We start from the raw sequence: 19,828 nt of genomic DNA, 5'->3' as shown, positions 1-19,828 counted from the left end.
GATGGATGATGGATGGATGATGGATGATGGATGAATGGATGGATATTTCAGGAAAAATATCTTTTGAACAAACATAAATGAGCATCAGAAGGTCAAGAAAACAAAATAAGAGCAGTGAAGGAAGTGAAGGTTCAGGGAACTGCTGTAAAAAGCAAGGGAGGGACCAAAAACTGACTTCAGAGAGAAAGGAATTTACAGTGTTTATCAACAAACTCTGAAAGCTTACAAGGTCAAACTGTACAAAGCTCAGTCTTGCAAATCTCCTGGCAGGGTGCAAAAATAATGAACAAGGAAATATGGTTATGGTAATAATAAATTTAATATAACCCAAGTAATTTGAGAAAATATGAACACTGCTCTTAAAAAATTCCCATGCATTTATTTTGTATTAGAGAAAGGTGCTTTTCAACAGATGCTTTCTGGTACTTTACCAAAATGAGAAGCACCTGCCATTTTCTGAACATGGATTACTGAACACCACAGCTCACTGCTAATGAAGTTAAATTCAAAAGTCATCTAAAGAAACAATTAAAATAAAATAATTGGGTTTTTTTCCTACCTCAAAAACATTATTGTAGTAAGCTCATGTTTGCTTGTCCTCACGCTCAGGCTTCCTGATTTACAGAAGATTTCCCAGTTTAAATAACTTTTAATGCTGTGAACTACTTATAACTTAAATTTTAAAGGCCTATTATTTTTTGGAAAACTCACAAGAAATGGCAGGCACAAATCATCATTTCACCTTTTCACCAGTGTATTAAAAAATAGCTTGATTAGAACAAAATGACATTGGGTCAAGATGACATTTCTTCCTCTTCCTGCACATCAATCAAGGCATGATACCAGGAGAGCACTTCCAAGTGGCATTGCCACATTTTTGGAAGTTTTGACAAGAGAAAGGTTGTTCCTTCTTCAAATGAGGTGTCCTGTTTTGACCTCACATTAGTCTGAAACTTTACAGGAAACATTTTTTCACTCCAAAACAACTCTACATTTGCAGTTGAAGACCAAAAACACCACGTGGTGGTTTGAATTTTTATCAACTTTTCCTCGGCTCATCTTCTCTCATAGATACTACAAGGATTTTCTAGAAAAAACACTAAGTATTTTTAGACCCTCATTTCACAAATGAGAGGAAACCCAGCAGAAGGTTAATTCTGGAAATAGTTACACAGCCATTTGCAGCAAGCAGGCTCCCAGGGGAACCGTTAGTTTTTTTCCATAGATAACTTGGGATTATTTTCCTAATTTCAGTTTAAAGAATAAAAATTTTAAGGTGGTGACGTCACTGCCAGACTGAAATAAAGAAAAGCATATGTTATGTTTAGGTCTCAGCATGAAATGTCGATTGTTCACCAGCATCAACACTGATCTCTCATCACATGGACAAGCCAAATACCTGTAACCTACTGGCAGAATGGATACTTCTACACATCAAGGGGACATTTGACATGGGATGGAGAGACAAGACACAGGGAATGGCTTCCCACTGCCAGAGGGCAGGGAGAGATGGGACATTGAAAGGAATCCTTCCTCATGATGGTAGTGAGGCCCTGTCCCAGGTGCCCAGAGCAGCCCCTGGATCCCTGGCAGTGCCCAAGGCCAGGCTGGACACTGGGGCTGGAGCTCCTGGGACAGTGGGAGCTGGCCCTGCCCTGGCTGGGATGGCACTATATGAGCTTTAAGATCCCTCCCAACCCAAACCATCCTGTGATTCTATGCTTTTACAAGGTTGATCCATCATTGATGCTCCTGAACATGCTCCAAGTAACTAAAAATTTTGAAGTTTAAGGTATAGAAAAGATAAAAATAATTCTATGCCATGTCTACAACACTAGCTGGCTTCTGCCCTTCTGTCTGCATTGACACAGTACAAGTTTAACTTATAAATCATGTTCAAACCCATAAATGGGGCACTTTTCTCCTCTCAAAGGAGCCTGCACACCAAATCATCTGCAGCCCACAGAGATGACAATAATTTATTTTTTTTTTGTCCCTCAAAGAATCAGAATTTGGAAATGAAAACATAATACTTCCATGCTAGAGTGCAGTGACATGACTGTTCATTGTAAAAGCAAAAGACAACTCCTTAATTGTTTATGCTGACAAACAGCACACAAAAGGACACTGGCTATATGTGCTGCACTTGCAGCATTACACACTTGGATTACTGGATCATATTTACAGTGTCAGAAGCTACATTTAAGTCAGGCTCTAAGTTAAGAAAATACCACTGGCTACAGTTAAGAGTCTTACCAAGGGGAACTTACCTAAAAGCTGCCAGTAAGGGAGCATAAATTGAGTCTCCATCATACACATACAAATGGTCCCAGCTGCACTCTGTGGCAAAGTGATTGAATCGAAGCCTGAGGATTGTGTTTGGCCTGTAAAGAAAAAAAAAAAAAAAAATAAAAGAAAAGAACACAAGCGTCTAGGATCTCTCCAACAGCATTGCCCTTAAATTCAGATGAAATCCCTGTTCATCCTAATCAAATAAATTTTTAAAATGTCAGCTTGCCAGAGTTCCCTCCTTCCCACAGAAGGAGAAGTCTTTAGGGCATTATTCTACAAATGACTATTTTTGGATAGGTATAACAATCTACTCTGGGCCTTTGGAAAAGACCAGCAGGTGGAACTCAAGGATAATGTCCTGCTTAAAGAAAAGGTACAAAGGGTACCTCTGACTTGAGAACTGAGCATCCTATGGAGTCATAGGGGTTTGCTGCTATTTGAATAGCCTGACAGCTGTAGAGCAGAATGAAATTGTCAATCAATAAAGGCTCAGACCACAAACAAAAAGAGTCTCTTTGCAACAGCCAACAACGGTTAGCAGACAGCCCTCATCTGCCCAATCACATGGGCCTCAGGCTCCATGGAGCTCATCTGCCTTGTTCACACTCCTGGGAAAAATAAAAAGGACTCCCCTAGGATGAGAACACAGCACAGACAACAGCCAAGAAAAATCAGGAACAGTACAGAAAGGAAATGAGAACACTAAGGAACTCATGGCTTATTTTGTATCTGAATTTCTCCAGTGTCTTCAAAGGCTTGCTAACACAGATTGTACCCTCTCCTGCTAACCTCAAAGCTCTCTGCACAGTGGAATGCCAGCAACGAGGTGAGGGCACTCAGAACTGAACAGTTTTGCAGGCATTGCTTTCCAGTTTCACTTCTGGCAGCAAGCTTAGACTCTCTTCACACGACTGCATATTTCAGCTGGTTTAATCAGCATGATTATCTCTTTTCTGTTTACCACCATGCCCTGACAGCAGGGTATAAACACTCACAGGCAGGAAAAGGACTCCAACGTAAATGCTCAGCTATGGAATAAGAAAGAACATTTCTGTCTTTCCAAGCAAGAAAGATCTCACTTCAGACCCCACAAAGTGGTGGTTCCCCAGGAAGCCTCTCAGTAGTAGTAATTATAGGCTGGAAGAGCAGCTTTGGTGACATTATTGAGGGCTCATGAGAAGCACTTTGCTTCTGATAAAAATATGAGTCACGATATCCTTTAAAAACAGAAGTTATGAGGGTTAAGCTGGCTGTGCTGGGATTGCTGAAGCTGTTTTGTCTACAATAATGCTCTTGTGAAACATTTTTTAATTATTTGTAATTGCAAACTGTCTGCTGTATTCCTATTAACTACACAAATTAAAAGGTGCAGCCACTGGGAGCACCCAACTTTTGCTCTTAACCACCTCAAACAAATGGGCTCTTAATAAAGTTAATATTGAGTGGCTGCCTCTCAATTTCATCATTCTGGATAGTTTTATGGAGCAGCTTAGCCCTCAGTTTTGAGCACTTTAAGAGCTGAGGAATTAAACTTCCTCAGCTCAAATAAATGTCTGAACCAGATACAGTGAATAATTCCTTGTATTTGTCCTAGTTTAGGGCAAATTAGGAAGGAAAACTCCAAATGGGGATTTCCCCAGGGAAATGCCCCTCCCCACCAACTGGTCCGGGAAAAGGAAAAAAAAAAATTCCTTGGAGAGAAGTGGAAAAAGCTGTTTATTTAACAGAAATTGAATAATATTAAATACTAAAACCTCTTGCTGTTCGATGGAATGGCAAATTTAGGAAGAAAAGGTCCTTTTCATGCTTGGCTCACTCAGGTTCTTATCAGTCTCTCCAGCGCTGGAAAGTGCTCAGGCCCCGGTGGGCCACAGGCCTGAGCTCCCGGGGTTTGGCTGGGTGTTCAGTCCAGAGCAGGCTTGCACAGATCCAAGAAAATTGGAAAAAAAACAAAGGTCCAGGGAGCTCCTCTGCCTCAGCTAGCTAAAGCTAACTAAAAGCCAGAGAGAAGCTCTGTCCCGCTGTCTGTCCATGCTGCAGACACCACAGTCCAGGAGCGAGATGTGTGGGAGTGATGTTTTTCTTTAACACAAACTGTGGCTTCTTCTTCCCCCTCTCTTGCTCTCAAAGCCAGTCTTAAAGGTGCAGAACTTAATATATAACATAAATCAGACAATTGGGGATACCAGTATCATAAAGTCACACCAGGACATTCCTCCTAACTCATCAGACCTCCCAAAGAACCATATAGTGGTCTGGGTTGGAAGAGACCTACACAACTATCTTGTTCCACCCCCTGCCATGTACCGGTGCTCCAAGACACATCCAGTCTGTCCTTGGGCACTTCCAGGGATCCAGGGGCAGCCCCAGCTGCTCTGGGCACCTGGGACAGGGCATTAAACCCACCCTGCCAGGAACAATCCCTGCCCAAATCCCACCCAGCCATGCCCTCTGGCACTGGGAAGCTGTTCCATGTGTCCTGTTCCTCCAGCCCTTGGCCCCAGTCCCTCTCCAGCTCTCCTGGAGCCCCTGCAGGGACTCTCAGCATTCCCTGCATTTTGCCCTTCTCCAGGGGAACATTCCCAGCTCTCCCAGCCTGGCTCCAGAGCAGAGGGGCTCCAGCCCTGCAGCAGCTCCGGGGCCTCCTCTGGACTCTCCAGCAGCTCCACGTCCTCCTGCTCTTGGCCCCGGGGCTGGGGCAGCTCTGCAGGTGGGGCCTGACCTGAGGGGCTCCGGGACACAATTCCCACCTTTCCTTTGGGATCAGCCCAGCCTGGGGCAGCTCTGCAGGTGGGGCCTGACCTGAGCAGGGCAGAGGGGCAGAATCCCCCCTCCCCTGCTGCCCACGCTGGGATCAGCCCAGGTCTCAGGGGCTTCTGGGCTGGGTCATGTCCAGCTCTCACCCAGCAGCACCCCCAAGTCCTTCTCCCTAAGGCTGCTCTCCATGCCTCCATCCTCAGATTCTTCTGAGACCAGGCCCTGCCCTGACCCGGCTGCAGGACCTCGCACTCGGCCTTGTTGAACCTCATGAGGTTCACACAGTCCCATGTCTCCAGCCTGTCCAGGTCCCCTTTGATGCCATTCCTTCCCTTCAGCATCTTGACCACACCATATGGCCTGGTGTCCATTGGCAAATTTGCTAAGGGTGCCTTGATCCCAATGTGCATGACAGCAACAGTCACGTTAAACACAGGGAGAAGTCTGAGGAAAAGTGCCCTCTGGGACTGTAGTAAATTCTGATCCTCCAAGATACAAAGAGGCCTCAGTTTGCAGTGTCCAGTACAAGTTCACATCTCACATGACTTATACCAATTCAGAGACCCCTCTACCTGTAGATTCAGAGTACAACATGGAATGTGCCTGAGCACTCAGATGTTATCACACAGCATCATATCTGACCATGGAAGAGTTTTGGAGACTAAACAAATGGATCTTACAGTCCTGGCACCAGCTTGGTACTATCAAAAACACATTTTTACAAGTGAGATACTCTGAACTGCTGCACCATCTATCAGATGACAGAGGACAGACATTAAATATGCTACTCCTATAAAACCTGTGCAAGATTTTTCTGTTAACAGTATAAGGATCAAATATAGGAAGGGCAGTAAAGTAAGGGGAAAGATCTGAGGGACTTCTCCCAGTTTAGAAAACCCTTGTAATAAAAGGTCAGTGGCTCCTCTGAAGTCTCATGGCTCAGTGAGTAAAGAAATATCTGAAGTTCATCACTACAGAAACTGATTCTGTAGTGAATAAACGCTTTCAGAGCTTTCTCTTGTTTCTCATACTACTGAAAAGTCCCATGCATAGTGAATCCCATCATCTGAATGGCTCGCTATGATATCAGTAAGTAATCCACAGTCCTTCATTATTTATGGAAGTGCACTGATTTTTGTTTACCACATGCTGTTTCAACACAAACTTCTTAATCAGAAGTCAGTTTGGAGGGCTCAGCTGCACAAAAACTTAATTTACCAAGAACAATTAAGTGTTGCCCTACCTAGCTTTTAGAATAGCCAGAAAGAATCATGAGACCTAAAAATATTTAGTGCAGATAAAACTCACCTAGAAGTCCCAATAAAGAACACAAAATCCCAAGCTGCTTCCAACACTCACCTTCCTTCAATGAGCCAGGTGCATTTTGTCTTGTATTTGTAATTTCCAGGCCCATCTGTGACATACCCTGAAGGTTCAGTGAGTCTGCAAACAAAAACACAAAGACAAGCATTAGTGTCCAATGGTTTTAAACATTCAGAAATGATTCCCTAAATTTTGAAGACCCGCTATTAGATTATTATTTACTTAAGAGCCACTATAAACAAACCAACTACAGCACAACAAAACCCAGCTGGGAGTCCCCTGTTGAATTCTCTGTGCAGGCCTTCTGATGATTGTTCCTCGAATGACATCTTGAAGGACATCACTTCAGATTGCTGTCGTGGTTCCAAACCTATATGTATGGATATACCACCTAGCCAGCAAAAGGAATTCCCCAAAAGAAGCTAAAATTATTCCTAAACTTTATATTTACACAAACCGGACCATTCTTGCATGCAGTTTAGATGAAGTCCACAGCGCTCTCTCTCACTCATACTCTCACTCATTCTGTATTTGACCCTCCACAAACTCCTTGACATCTTCCTGAATGGAGGCCTGATCCCCAAGCCACATATTTGGAAGTGATCAAGGCCAAGTTGGGTTGGGCTTGGAGCAACCTGGTCTAAGGGAAGGTGTCCCTGCCTATGGCAGGGGGTAGAATGAGATGGGCTTTAAGGTCCCTTCCACCCCAACAAGTCTGTGATTCTATATTATCAACATCTGCAAATTCTATACCAGCAAAAGACAAAACTAAGAGCAAAACCATTGGGATATACATTCCTATCTCACATGAATTAGTCAAAATATTTCAGATTAGTTCTAACAAACTTTTGAAGTACTGCAGAAACTGCTGAAAAGAAATTACAAGAAAGGATGGCAGCAAAAGACAGTAGCACCTGAAGGTGCCCAAACACCACATTCTGGTAGAGGGCATGCTGGCACCAAACAGGATTCCTTCCTAGGCAAGTTACAAACTCCATCGTGGGCACACGGCTGGAGCAAATCACAGCCCTCAGGCAAAATTCAACTGTCCTACTTACAACACAACTTTAAAACAAAAACACTCTAAATTTAAATTTGGCAAAAGGAGAAGAAAGCAAGATCAGAAGTCCCCTAAACCAGTGTCTTGGAACTATCACCACTCCCCAGTGATCTGTTAATGTTAATGTCTCACTTTTAAAGATACTTTGGCTGAGTCAAAAATTATTTTCCATACTGTTTTCCATCAAGCATTTTTAGGGTTGATCTCTGCTTCAAATTAAAAAGGCAAAATCCACAGATTTTTAAAAACTACCTTCCTCTGTCTATAAATGAATTTATTATAATACTTTTCAACCTGAGAAATTGAGCTGAAGATATTTTAAAGCCAATTACTGAAGCTCTGCAAGAAATGGACATTCAAGCAAGGGAAGAAAAATCTCAGACTTTTGGATGCGTAAGAAGCATCAGACCTTCTGTGGAGACACAGATGTAGGTGTAAACAGGGATTAGATTAAAAAAAAATACACATACAGAAGGTATAGATTTAGGCTGGACATTGGGCAGGGATTGTTCCTGGCAGGGTGGGCAGGGCTGGCCCAGGTGCCCAGAGCAGCCCCTGGATCCCTGGCAGTGCCCAAGGCCAGGCTGGACACTGGGGCTGGAGCTCCTGGGACAGGGGGAGCTGGCCCTGCCATGGCTGGGCTGGGACTGGATGGGCCTTAATGTCCCTTTCAACCCAAACCATTCCATGATTACGTGACTTATATTTCTTTTACAACTTCGACCTCTTTGAAAATTCAAACCACTTATCCACCAACTAGGAATTCACCAAACCAAATGAAACTTCCATGTTACTGGAGGCAGTAACATCTAGTCTTTTTGTCTAAAAATTCGTCCTTTTGAATAGAATATCCATGGAAAAGCTGTGAATCAAACAGTATCAACACTGATAGAACTTTGCCTGCACAAAGACCAGAGATTCTGAAAACCTGAGCAAGTATCTCAAGCTAAAAACAATCTCATGCCATGTGGCAAGCTCTCAGGAGCCTCTGCTCATAGACGGCTTGCAACAATTTTATCTGGAAATAATAATTACTTCATTCACCATAGAAATGCTACCAAAAGTGATATTAAAAAAAAAATAATCCTGTTAATACTGTAACCCCAGGGATGTCGCCATTTCAACATCAATGTAATTCAATGAAGTTTCAGCAAAACACTGGATTTAGTTTTAAAAATATAAGTCAAACTTCTTTGATATGCTATTAGTAAAAACTTATCCGTAAGTTTCTCAGACTGCTTACTAAACTTCCTGCCGTTATGGATGAATGAGAGATATTAAAAATCTATAATAAATCAGAGTTGACATATCTGAAAGGAAAATAAATAGGAATTAAGTTTTCACTGTCTGCACTGCCTGGCTAGAGCAGGGCAGCAGCATCCATTTCTTCTATAAACACTCTTCTAGACAGAAATAAATCTTCAGCACAAAAGCAAACTGAAATTAGAATTTCATCTTTCCATTTAATACAGAAAGCTCAACTGATCTCCAAGCTCCAGTAGAAAAGCACAGTCCCCTGTTCCCCATGCTCAGTGCTGTCTGTGTCACACACGACACAGGGCGGGGGGTTTGGATAACTGGGACATGTCCTACACAGTGCTTTGGATTTGTCTGCAAGCAGAGACTTGGGAAGGGAACACGTGAGTAAATCCAGAAGGAAAAAGACTCCAGGAATGAGGGACTTGGATACGGAAAGTTTTCCTGACATCCATCAGGCCACTCTCACGGAGAAGGCTCAAACTGACACCAGCAGGCTCGGGGGTCCTTGGCCCCAGAAAGTTTTGGTTGTATTTGTGATGTGGGGGTCAACAAGGCCAAGTGCCAGGTCCTAAACTTGGCTCAGCAACCCCTGCAGCTCCACGGGCAGAGGGGCTGGGAAGGCCCTGGGAGTGCTCTGACAGCTTCTGGACAATGAACCCAGGTGGGCAAGGGACCACTGGAGGCCGCTGGTCCCTGGGCTGTGCCAGCTCTGGGGTGGCAGCAGGACCAGGGCAGTGCCCGTCCCCTGTGCTGGGGAACCTCCAGTGCTGGGACAGCTCTGGAGAGCCCTGGAGGGGCTGGAGCGTGGCCAGGGAAGGGAATGGAGCTGGGAAAGGGCTGGAGAATTCCTGAGGGAGCTGGGAAGGGGCTGGAGAATTCCTGAGGGAGCTGGGAAGGGGCTGGAGAATTCCTGAGGGAGCTGGGAAGGGGCTCAGGCTGGAGCAAAGGAGGCTCAGGGGAATTTCTGGCTCTGCACAAGTCCCTGGCAGGAGGGGACAGCCGGGGGGGATTTGGGATCTGCTCCCAGGAACAGGGACAGGAGGAGAGGGAAAGGCCTCAGGGAAGCTCAGGGTGGATTTTGGGGAAATTCTTTCCTGGAAATGTTTGTCCAGCCCTGGCCCAGCTGCCCAGGGCAGGAGTGGAGTGCCCTTCGCTGGGGGAATTTAAAAGACCTGTACATGTGGCACTTAGGGACATGGGCAGTGGTGGCCATGGCTGTGCTGGGTAACAGCTGAACTTGCTGGTCTTAGAGGGCTTTTCCAACCTAAACAATTCTGTGACTCCATGGTAATTTTATGATTCAGATGTAGAAATCAGACAGCAGCAAATATGGGAAGGCATCAAATACCACTTGACTTTGCAAACTTGGTGAAACATATGGCTGCTACATAAGAAGTGCTTTCGTACTGCCTGAGTGTTACATCTCCTGCTCTGCAAGGAGCAGCTGCTACACCCTAAAAAACAAGTCAGGTCCTGTACTACAATACTTACAAGGCACTAAACTACAACATCAACTTTAAAATTTCCAGGGTAGAAAAAAACAACTGCAAGGATCTATTCACAAAACTCAGATTAAAAAAATACCTAAGTGTACTGCATAAATACATATGTATACACACAATACTGAAGGCTTGTTTCAAACTTCACTGTTCACAACAGTGCTGTGTACACTAAATTTTTCATTGATTTCCAAGTGGACTGCAATATATAAGAACCAAAGGGAAAGGAGAGAGTTAGGGAGATGAACATACAGTCCACATATTCAAAGAGCTCCAACCTTGAGTGCAGTCTATTCCAGCTTTTTTAAAGGAAAAGACAAAAGAGAAGCAATGACAAGGATGAAGATTTAACAAAAAAGAACTTTGAAGATAAATACTTTATGAAAAAATATTCTGCATATTTAATTATTCCCCACTCATTCTAGGAGCCCCTGCAAAGCACAAAACCAACACAAGAAAATCAGGCAGCCATCAATGGTATCTCCTGGGTAAACAGCCAAATCTGATATTGGAAATCACCAGAAAAATCCATGGGTTTTTTAATAATAATGTGAGTAATACTAGCAGCATATATTTTTCAAATACAAATCAGTTCCTCCGTAGACAGGATCTGCACAAGGCAAAGCCTCAAAGCTGTCAACTAACTACTGTATAATGAATGTAAAGCAAGCCTGTTGCTTGTGAGTACAAAAACTTACAAAAAGTACCTTAGAATTTAGAATTAAATAACTTTGCAGCACTTACTTCAAAGCATTGTGACATTAAAGGTACATTATATGCTGGCAACTTTTGAATATGAAGGGTTTTGAATATATTTATTTTCCACAGAAGTATTAATAAAAAAAAAATGCAGCTTGCCTTTCCTTCATTACTCACCAGAAAAGGTAAGCAAGCTGGTTTGGTTTATAAAACACATTCAAATTAAACCTCTAAGTGGTCATCACTGGATCTCAAAATGGGTTTGTATTACTTTCAGTTAGACTGCAGTGACACTGACAGTGAAGACTTACCAGCATCTTGTCTGGAGAAGTTTCACAGCCTTTTCAGTAAAAAATACCCCAACCAAATAATAAGAAACCAATAAAAAACAGCAAAAAAACTAAACAAGCAAGCAAATAAAAACAAACAGTCAAAACCACCAAACAAACCCAAAAGCCCCTTGCCCATCCTAGTTTTGAAGCTGCTAAATCTAGAGACTGATGCAAGCAATGAATTTTCCTCCTTTCTTCCTCCTCCTTCCCAAGTGCTCAAGCACTTCACAATTAAAAGTGATTGTTCTGGGTATATTTGGAATTGAAGGCACAGAGAAAGGGCTGTTACAGCTTCTTCCAGAACAAAAGCTTTCTGTCCTAAATTGATTAATAATTTGACTTTGTTCATGTTCTCACTAAAAGCACTGAGGTTAAAGGACATATATTATAAGCAAATGCTTTAATTTATAGGCATGGAATAGTGATCAGGCACACCAGGGATGAGAGAAGCAGATAAACAATTCTAATGTAGAACAGCTAAATCCCTTCTTCTGCCACCTCAGTTTCACACCACAGGTAAAGCTGGGAAGATGTAATTAATTACAGGCCAGGTCTCACAGACGAAGGTAAAACATTACTGCAAAATCCACTTTGATAAGGATTTTACTTATGCAGCAAGAGGTACCTAAAACAAAGATAATGAACTACTCCAGGTGTTCAGAGAATTCTCTCCTCCTCTCTCTTTCATGTCTCCTGAGAAAAAAGTGCTCAAGATGAACAAACTCATGCAAAAGTCACTGCTGCAGTGTAATCATGGAAAACCAAACGCTTTAGGTTGGGAGGGACCTTAAAGCTCATCTCGTTCCACCCCGCTTCCACTGTCCCAGTCTTCTCCAAGCCCCAGTGTCCAGCCTGGCCTTGGACACTTCCAGCTTCTCTGGCCACCCTGGGCCAGGGCCTCCCCACCCTCCCAGGAAAGAACTTTTTCCTCACAGTAAAGATTTTTATCGTAATAATTAAGATACATCATTTAAAAAAAAAATAAAATTGAATTATAAAAATAATTAAAATTACCTAACCTCAAGACTAAGACAACAGAAACTGTGAAGGAAAAGCTGGTTTCTCTCCACCAATTCCATTTCCCCACATCAGAAGCGCTGAAAAAAAAAAAACAACCCAGAACTGTGTTGCATCCCAAACAACACCAGCACTTCCCCACTGCTTCAAAACCATCATTTATAGACACTGCCTTGTGATCCAACTGCATTTGCCACACCAGAAACACGCTGGAGCTCCACTCTTGTTTGTGCCTCTAAGTTTTAAAGTCAAACTGAAAACATCACAAGTTTAGGTCCCTGCATCTTCTCCTGTTTCTTTATTCCCAGCCTCATCTCAGAGACCCCAAAGCAGCATTTATTCACTGCATAACCTCAGCTTTATCTCTGCTGAACCAACCAGCCAAGCTGCACTGCAAATGCCAACATTACTGTTTACTACAGATTTTTCCCCCATTCAAACTTACTGGGTAAAACAATGAATAAAAGAATTATCATTATTATTATTATTATTATTATTGTTGTTGTTGTTGTTGTTGTTGTTGTTGTTATTATCACACAAGCAGCACATTTTGTGCTGTTTGTCAGCACATTTTTCTGTGGCATTGTTCTATAATCTATATTATCTTTGATCTCTGCTTTCACACTGCAAGAACTCCAATCTTGGCACACTTATTTCTTTGAACACCTTCACTAGTGCCTGTATTTTATGCAGAAACATTACCATGACAAAAGGCCAATTTGTGAGGTCCCTTTGAAGGCCACCCACACCCACCACTGCTACCTGAGACACCTGCCATGCAGATGGTGGACACTACAACACTCTCTATTAATCCAATACAACACTTGCACTCTGCTTTCCATGTCTGTTCCCAAATCCACTTACTGGATCTTGGCCTAGTTCTTTGAAATAAGGATAATTTAGCTGAAAGTGTTTGTAATGCCCAGAAAAACGGGAGTCTCTTCCTTCGCTGGTGGTCCTAAAATGCTCCCGAGGTTTGTTGTGGTAGGGAGCTGTCTTATTCATACCAGGCAGGAGGAGACAACAGAGCACAGTCGAAAGCAAATGCATCTCACACTTCATAAACTGTCTCACTACAGCAAAAAAAGAATATTTCAATCCCTCTCTTCCCCTGGCACAGAATGAACCCCTAAAACCTTGGGGCAAGAGCCCTTGCAAGTGTCTTACCCCAAAACTTAACCCCGTGCAAGACAAAAGGACAAAGAAACCACATTATTGCAATGGTCAAAGAGAATAATCAAAGGCTCGTGCATACAAGGTCAGTAAGATGATTCTTCATCCCTTTCCCAAAATTAGAGATATTCAATTATTCAATTGATCTCAAGCACCAGTGCAATCATTTCAGATGCAGTACAGCACACCTGTGGCCCTTGTAAATAAAGCCTCATAATTCAAATTCTTTAAAGCCCACATGCTCAGAATTGACAGACATCAATCTTCCTCTCCAGTTGGAGAGCCCTTCACTTTGATAAGCTTTCAAGTTGTCAGGCCTACATTTAAGGAAAAAGCATTCATTGGCAGAACACATGCTGTATTGTGAATGAAAAGAGGTTAAGCAACTGATTTCATCTTCAGGCCAGCGGGAATAGGAATAAGCGGAGTTTAAGGCCATCCCTGTGGAGCAGAAGACCATTGTCCTGCTGCACTTTCTCAGACAAATGCAAACCTACCAAGTTTCTATGAGAAATATAAAAGCAGCAATCCGTTCTGCTTTCCAATCCTGCATATGAAACTGCTGCCCTATTCTTCCTAAACACTAAACCCCAAAATAATCCATTGAACTCTCAAGAAGCCCATTTAGACTGATTTAGCTCCAAACTTGCCACCCCCATCACTGCTGATTTTTAGACCAAATGCAGAACTCAGAACTTGGTAGTCACACTTACAGAAAAGCACAAGCCAATGATCAGTCAATGTTGTAACAAAAATGAAAATATTGAGACATTCTATAAATAAACATCACAGCCTGACCCACTTTCGTAATAGGGATAGAAATAATTCTTTTTATTTCCTTCCTGACATTCAGAAGTTGTAAGCTACTATGTAGCAGTGGTACCTGCTGGGAAAACTGATCCCTAAAAAAATAAAAGTTGTTAGGAAAAAGATTGCTGTTAACTTCTATTTCATCAAAATCAGATTTTGACACAGATATTCACATACAGATCCCTAAAATAGTCGTGGTACATCCCAAAATCCAGATGGGCATTTGTGAATCTACAGAATGACAAATCCTTGACTTTCTAAAGCAGGGCTGAAACAACACCATAAGAACACCATAAGATCAGAGATTTGATAACAAAAATAACGTGTTTATTAATGAAACAAATTCTCAGGCAATATCATAATTCAACGACACCTTGATCAATAAGGAGGCCAACTGAAGGATGTCACAAGTAGTAAAAATAATACAACAGCAAAGGAGCCTTTTAAGCATCAAATATTAAACCTGAGAGAATAAGGGAAGTATGGTTCCCCTGAATAAAAAGTCTGTGTGTTATATAAGGATATTATGTCTATCCCAAAAAGGCTCTTATCCTCACATGTATTACATTAAAGAATGAAAGACATGTAAATATTTGTCTTGAAGGAGGGGACAAAGAATTTCACTGAGGGGAGAAGGAAAAGCCCACAGAGAACCAATAATAAACAAACAGTTTATCACTACAATATCCTAAAATTTATGTAGATTATGCCATTTTCTACCTCATTTCAGTGAATCTGCTTCCAGACATATTCCTGTCAGCCACATGACCTCTCTCTCCAAACAGTCTCTCCAGCACAGCCACCTGTAGGATTTTGGACAGGCACTCCAGCAGGACGGTGATCGCTGCCTCAGGGAGCAGAGCTCAGGTCAATGCTGGCCCAAGAACCAGGCTGAGTTTCCAGCTCTGTTCCCTCCCACAGACAGCTGACAACTCCAACATGAGAGATGAGGGAGGGTGACACGTCTGAGGGATGGCATCAAAGGGGACCTGGACAGGCTGGAGACATGGGACTGTGTGAACCTCATGAGGTTCAACAAGGCCGAGTGCGAGGTCCTGCAGCCGGGTCAGGGCAGGGCCTGGTCTCAGAAGAATCTGAGGATGGAGGCATGGAGAGCAGCCTTAGGGAGAAGGACTTGGGGGTGCTGCTGGGTGAGAGCTGGACATGACCCAGCCCAGAAGCCCCTGAGACCTGGGCTGATCCCAGCGTGGGCAGCAGGGGAGGGGGGATTCTGCCCCTCTGCCCTGCTCAGGTCAGGCCCCACCTGCAGAGCTGCCCCAGGCTGGGCTGATCCCAAAGGAAAGGTGGGAATTGTGTCCCGGAGCCCCTCAGGTCAGGCCCCACCTGCAGAGCTGCCCCAGCCCCGGGGCCAAGAGCAGGAGGACGTGGAGCTGCTGGAGAGAGTCCAGAGGAGGCCCCGGAGCTGCTGCAGGGCTGGAGCCCCTCTGCTCTGGAGCCAGGCTGGGAGAGCTGGGAATGTTCCTCTGGAGAAGGGCAAAATGCAGGGAATGCTGAGAGTCTATAATGTAACTTTTAAAAAATTCTTTTTGTTCCTTTTTTCTCTCTTATTTGATTCTGCTGTATTTCTTCTGTACTTTTTTTCACTCCTGGATTTCTCAGCTTCTTTGAGCTAAGCTCCTTAGGGATATTCCCTCACGGGGAGTCCCACTTATCACAGTCCTCCAGGTCAGGACAAAAACTCCAAAGCCTGTTACGATCTTGTTTCTCGTGTTTATTAGGATGTTATCACAAAACTTGGCAGGTCTCTCCAGACTATCTTCACAAGTTTAATTCACCACAATCCGGCTAATTTTCTTCTGTTGACACAGAATGTCCTTGTGGCTCACTTTGGCTTCGAAAGCACAAAATGGCCCCGAACCACACAGTTCTTTTATCTTTATACTTATTCTTATCCAATTAAAAACAGACACATATGTTATTTTTCTTAATGACCCAATGACCCAACACCTGTGTGTTGCACTGAAGCATTTTTTATCCAATCACTTACTATTACTCAAAAACCTTTAGAAGAAGAACATGGAGAATAAAGAAGGAAAAGAAACAAGTCCAAATCCTTCATCTTGTCTTCTGTTTTCTAAACTATTTAAAACTCTAAACTTTAACTTTTTCACCCAGTGACTTAAGAAAACTTTCTAACCTACACACTCACACTCTCAGCCTTTCCATCTAACTTTAACAATTGTTTTCATGTATCACCATGAAAACATGCTCATAAATTTCATATTGTATGAAATTCAATGTTTTTCTGGATCTCAGAGTTAAGTATTAGAAACAAGGGCATACACTCTGTGTCTCAGACTCCCACACCTAAAGGGGCTCCAGGAGAGCTGGACAGGGACTGGGGCTGAGGGCTGGAGGAACAGGACACATGGAACAGCTTGCCACTGCCAGAGGGCAGGGCTGGATGAGATTTGGGCAGGAATTGTTCCTGGCAGGGTGGGTGAAGGCCCTGGCACAGGTGCCCAGAGCAGCTGGGGCTGCCCCATCCCTGGAAGTGCCCAAGGACAGACTGGATGTGTCTTGGAGCACCCTGGGATAATGGACAGGGTCCCTGCCCATGGCAGGGGGTTTGGAACAAGATGTCTTTAAGGTCCCTTCAACCCAAATCATTCTAGGATTCTACCTTTTAGCACCTGCAGAAACAACTGGAAATAAGCACCCAACTTCACAACATAAACAAGCAACACTTACGTTTGCCAGTATCCAGGAGAAAGAAAGATGGGAACAAAAAAGCTGCCTCCTAATTTTTCGTTTTACAGGAACTTCTCATTACCACATACATATTGGTACAGAATTGTAAACACTTCCACAAACACTTCATCAGTTCTTCTCCCTTCCCTTTTCCAGTTCAAGCCAGCTGTTCCTCCCTCCCACAGACTGTTGTGCTAAATTCGTTACCACAGCGAGAAAAAGAATGATTTGCAACCCATTGCAGAAAAGCACGAGTGGCATTTTCCCTAAACGCCTCTTGTTAATGAAAGCAATTTCACACTACATAGAAAAAAAGGAGCTAAATACCAAACACTTTGAGTATCTAATGAAGACAGGTGTACACAATTGGCTTCCTTGAGAAGTTCCCCTTCATTAAGTAGAACAAAACTCAAAAATAAAGAATAATCCAGATGACTTGAATTTAGACAGGACTACATTGACATATGAAAAATGTGAATACCAAGCACTCGTCCAGCCGTATGTTCTCATTCATACCTATGGGATGGGAAGTCACCTGCAGCACTTTATACTCAAATATGCAGCCAAAATCCCAGCTTAGCAAAGGGAGAAAAGGCCAGACTTCATGTAGCTCTGATTAAATCATCTTAATCCCTTCAATGAAAACTTTCGACTGTTGGCATAGGTCACTTTAACCACACAGATTACTCCACCAGCCAGCCAAAGCTTTCCAACCAGCTCCTGGGAAGAATGAAACAAATCCACAGTGCTCAAACCATCCCAGTGTTTATTTAAGAGCCTGAGAAAATAAACCAAATGTGAAAGTCATCCAGTAATTCAACAGCTCCAAACTCCAGGAGGTGAAGAGTTGGACGGACTTTCAAATGCCAGTGTGTGTTAGTCAGCCTCACTGTGACTGGTCTAAACCCCTAAGGGAATGGGGTGAGTTTAGGCACTATAGACTGCTATGCGTTATTAAATGCATCTGCATTTTATTTTTACATAATAAAATAATTTTTACAATTCAGATCAGGTATTTCCTAATATTTTTCCTAAGAAAATCCTTCTACAAAATAAAAACAGGCTGTGAGAGCTGGGAATGCTCCCCTGGAGAAGAGAAGGCTCCAGAGAGACTTTAGAGCCCCTTCAAGAGCCTAAAGGGGCACCAGGAGAGCTGGAGAGGGACTGGGGACAGGAGAGCTGGAGTGTCAGGACACAGGGAATGAATTCCCAGTGCCAGAGGGCAGGGCTGGGTGGGATTTGGGCAGGGATTGTTCCTGGCAGGGTGGGCAGTGCCTGGCACAGGAGCCCAGAGCAGCTGGGGCTGTCCCTGGATCCCTGGCAGTGCCCAAGGCCAGGCTGGACACTGGGGCTGGAGCTCCTGGGACAGTGGGAGCTGGCCCTGCCCATGGCAGGGAGCGAGACTGGATGGGCTTTTTTAAGATTCCTTCCAACCTAAAACATCCTGGGATTCTACGACTTTTTAAGCACACTTTAATCAAGCAAAGACTACAGGAAATCATTTTATTTTTGGAACGAACTCTGAAAATATAGAAACAATGCACTCATTGGCACATTACACAGATTTTTTGGTTTGTGTCAGTGCTGCCTTAGCAACAGTCTCACTACAATATCTTTATAATCCAAGACGTGTTAGCATTTCTTTCTAGGATAAGTAGCTCTGGAGTGTTTGTCTGTGAAACACTCTTGGTTCAGGGAAGGTCACACCGCTGCCTCCTGATTCCTTAGCTGCAGAGACAGATGTTCCTGCATGGGGGAGGATGGGTTTATCTTTTCTTGTAGTGAGGCAGTGTCTAACATGCAGATCTCTTGACAGTCACTGCAAAGAAACTCTTCCTTCAAAAAACAAAAATCAAAAACACAAAAGAACAAATCCAACAGACAAATAGACCAATTAAAAAAAAATACCACAATTATGGACATCTGACCCAGCCAGCAAAGAGCTAAATATCCTGAGGGAAGACATGGCTGCAAACATCATTGTATCCCTAGCTCAGCCATATGCATCCACCTTTCCTATTGCCTCCAAAATGACTTTGAAAGGAGTTATTCTGGGACTGTAGTGGGAAAAAATGAAATTCCATCTGCTTGCAACAGATTTGTGACAACAAAAACAAAGACAGTGGCTCAAGACTAGTTATGCAAAGTTTTGAAATAACCCCTCACTTTGCTACCAAGCTGAACATGACTGACAGTCCACCTCTCTACTAAACAACTCTAAAAAAAGTCCCAAGTTCTTATTTAGGATTCAGTCATGACCAGTCTTTCCTCACTCTGGTAACATCTATAGGAAATGGCCCTAAGATGAAGGAGAGGTTTGATCAGATATTATGAAGAAACTGTTCTCCACAGAAGAGATGAGGCCCTGGCACAGGTTGCCCAGAGCAGCAGTGGCTGCCCCATCCCTGGCAGTGTCCGAGGCCAAGCTGGACAGGGCTTGGGGCAGTCTGGGATAGTGCAAGGTGCTTCTGCTAATAGCAGTGGAATGGAGTAACATGATCTTTAAGGTCCCTTCTAATTCAAACTATTCTGTGGTTCTAAAAGCCTGTTTGAACTAATAAGGAATTGTGCACAAAATACTGCTGTGCTTTCCTTAGTTTATTAAGAAAAGTAGGAAAGGAAAAGGTTTTTCCTCGTTCCAATTTCCCATTTAGCTTCCTACATTTTCATTTCATTATCTCTATTCATAACCAAGATGGCTTAAAACATTATTTATAAGAGAAATACCGACCACCCCCAGTCCACACTCTTAAACCTGTAAGGAAAAGTTCATTCCTGCCTTAAAATTGCTTAAACAAAGAAATGATACTTCACCATACCCTATGACAGAGCACTAGGAGAACCACTTATGTGGAGTCCTCCAGAGCAGAAAGCCATAAGCCTCTTCACATGGA

General features: G+C 43.2%; 1 protein-coding gene across 3 annotated transcripts in view; it reads right to left on the bottom strand.

Moving 5' to 3' along the window:
• The window catches only part of ATRN (attractin), a 151,863-nt gene that overhangs the window by 111,366 nt on the left and 20,669 nt on the right, over positions 1-19,828 (bottom strand). For all 3 annotated transcript variants that reach the window (XM_033511471.1, XM_033511472.1, XM_033511473.1), the window contains exons 2-3: positions 6,409-6,492; positions 2,271-2,384 (exon numbers count right to left, since the gene is read on the bottom strand). In XM_033511471.1, coding sequence (XP_033367362.1) covers positions 2,271-2,384; positions 6,409-6,492 — 198 coding nt within the window. The remainder of the gene's footprint in view (positions 1-2,270; positions 2,385-6,408; positions 6,493-19,828) is intronic.

The sequence above is a fragment of the Parus major genome, unplaced genomic scaffold, assembly GCF_001522545.3.
Source record: "Parus major isolate Abel unplaced genomic scaffold, Parus_major1.1 Scaffold257, whole genome shotgun sequence".
NCBI lineage: Eukaryota > Metazoa > Chordata > Aves > Passeriformes > Paridae > Parus > Parus major.
This window is presented reverse-complemented; position numbering and strand designations above follow the sequence as displayed.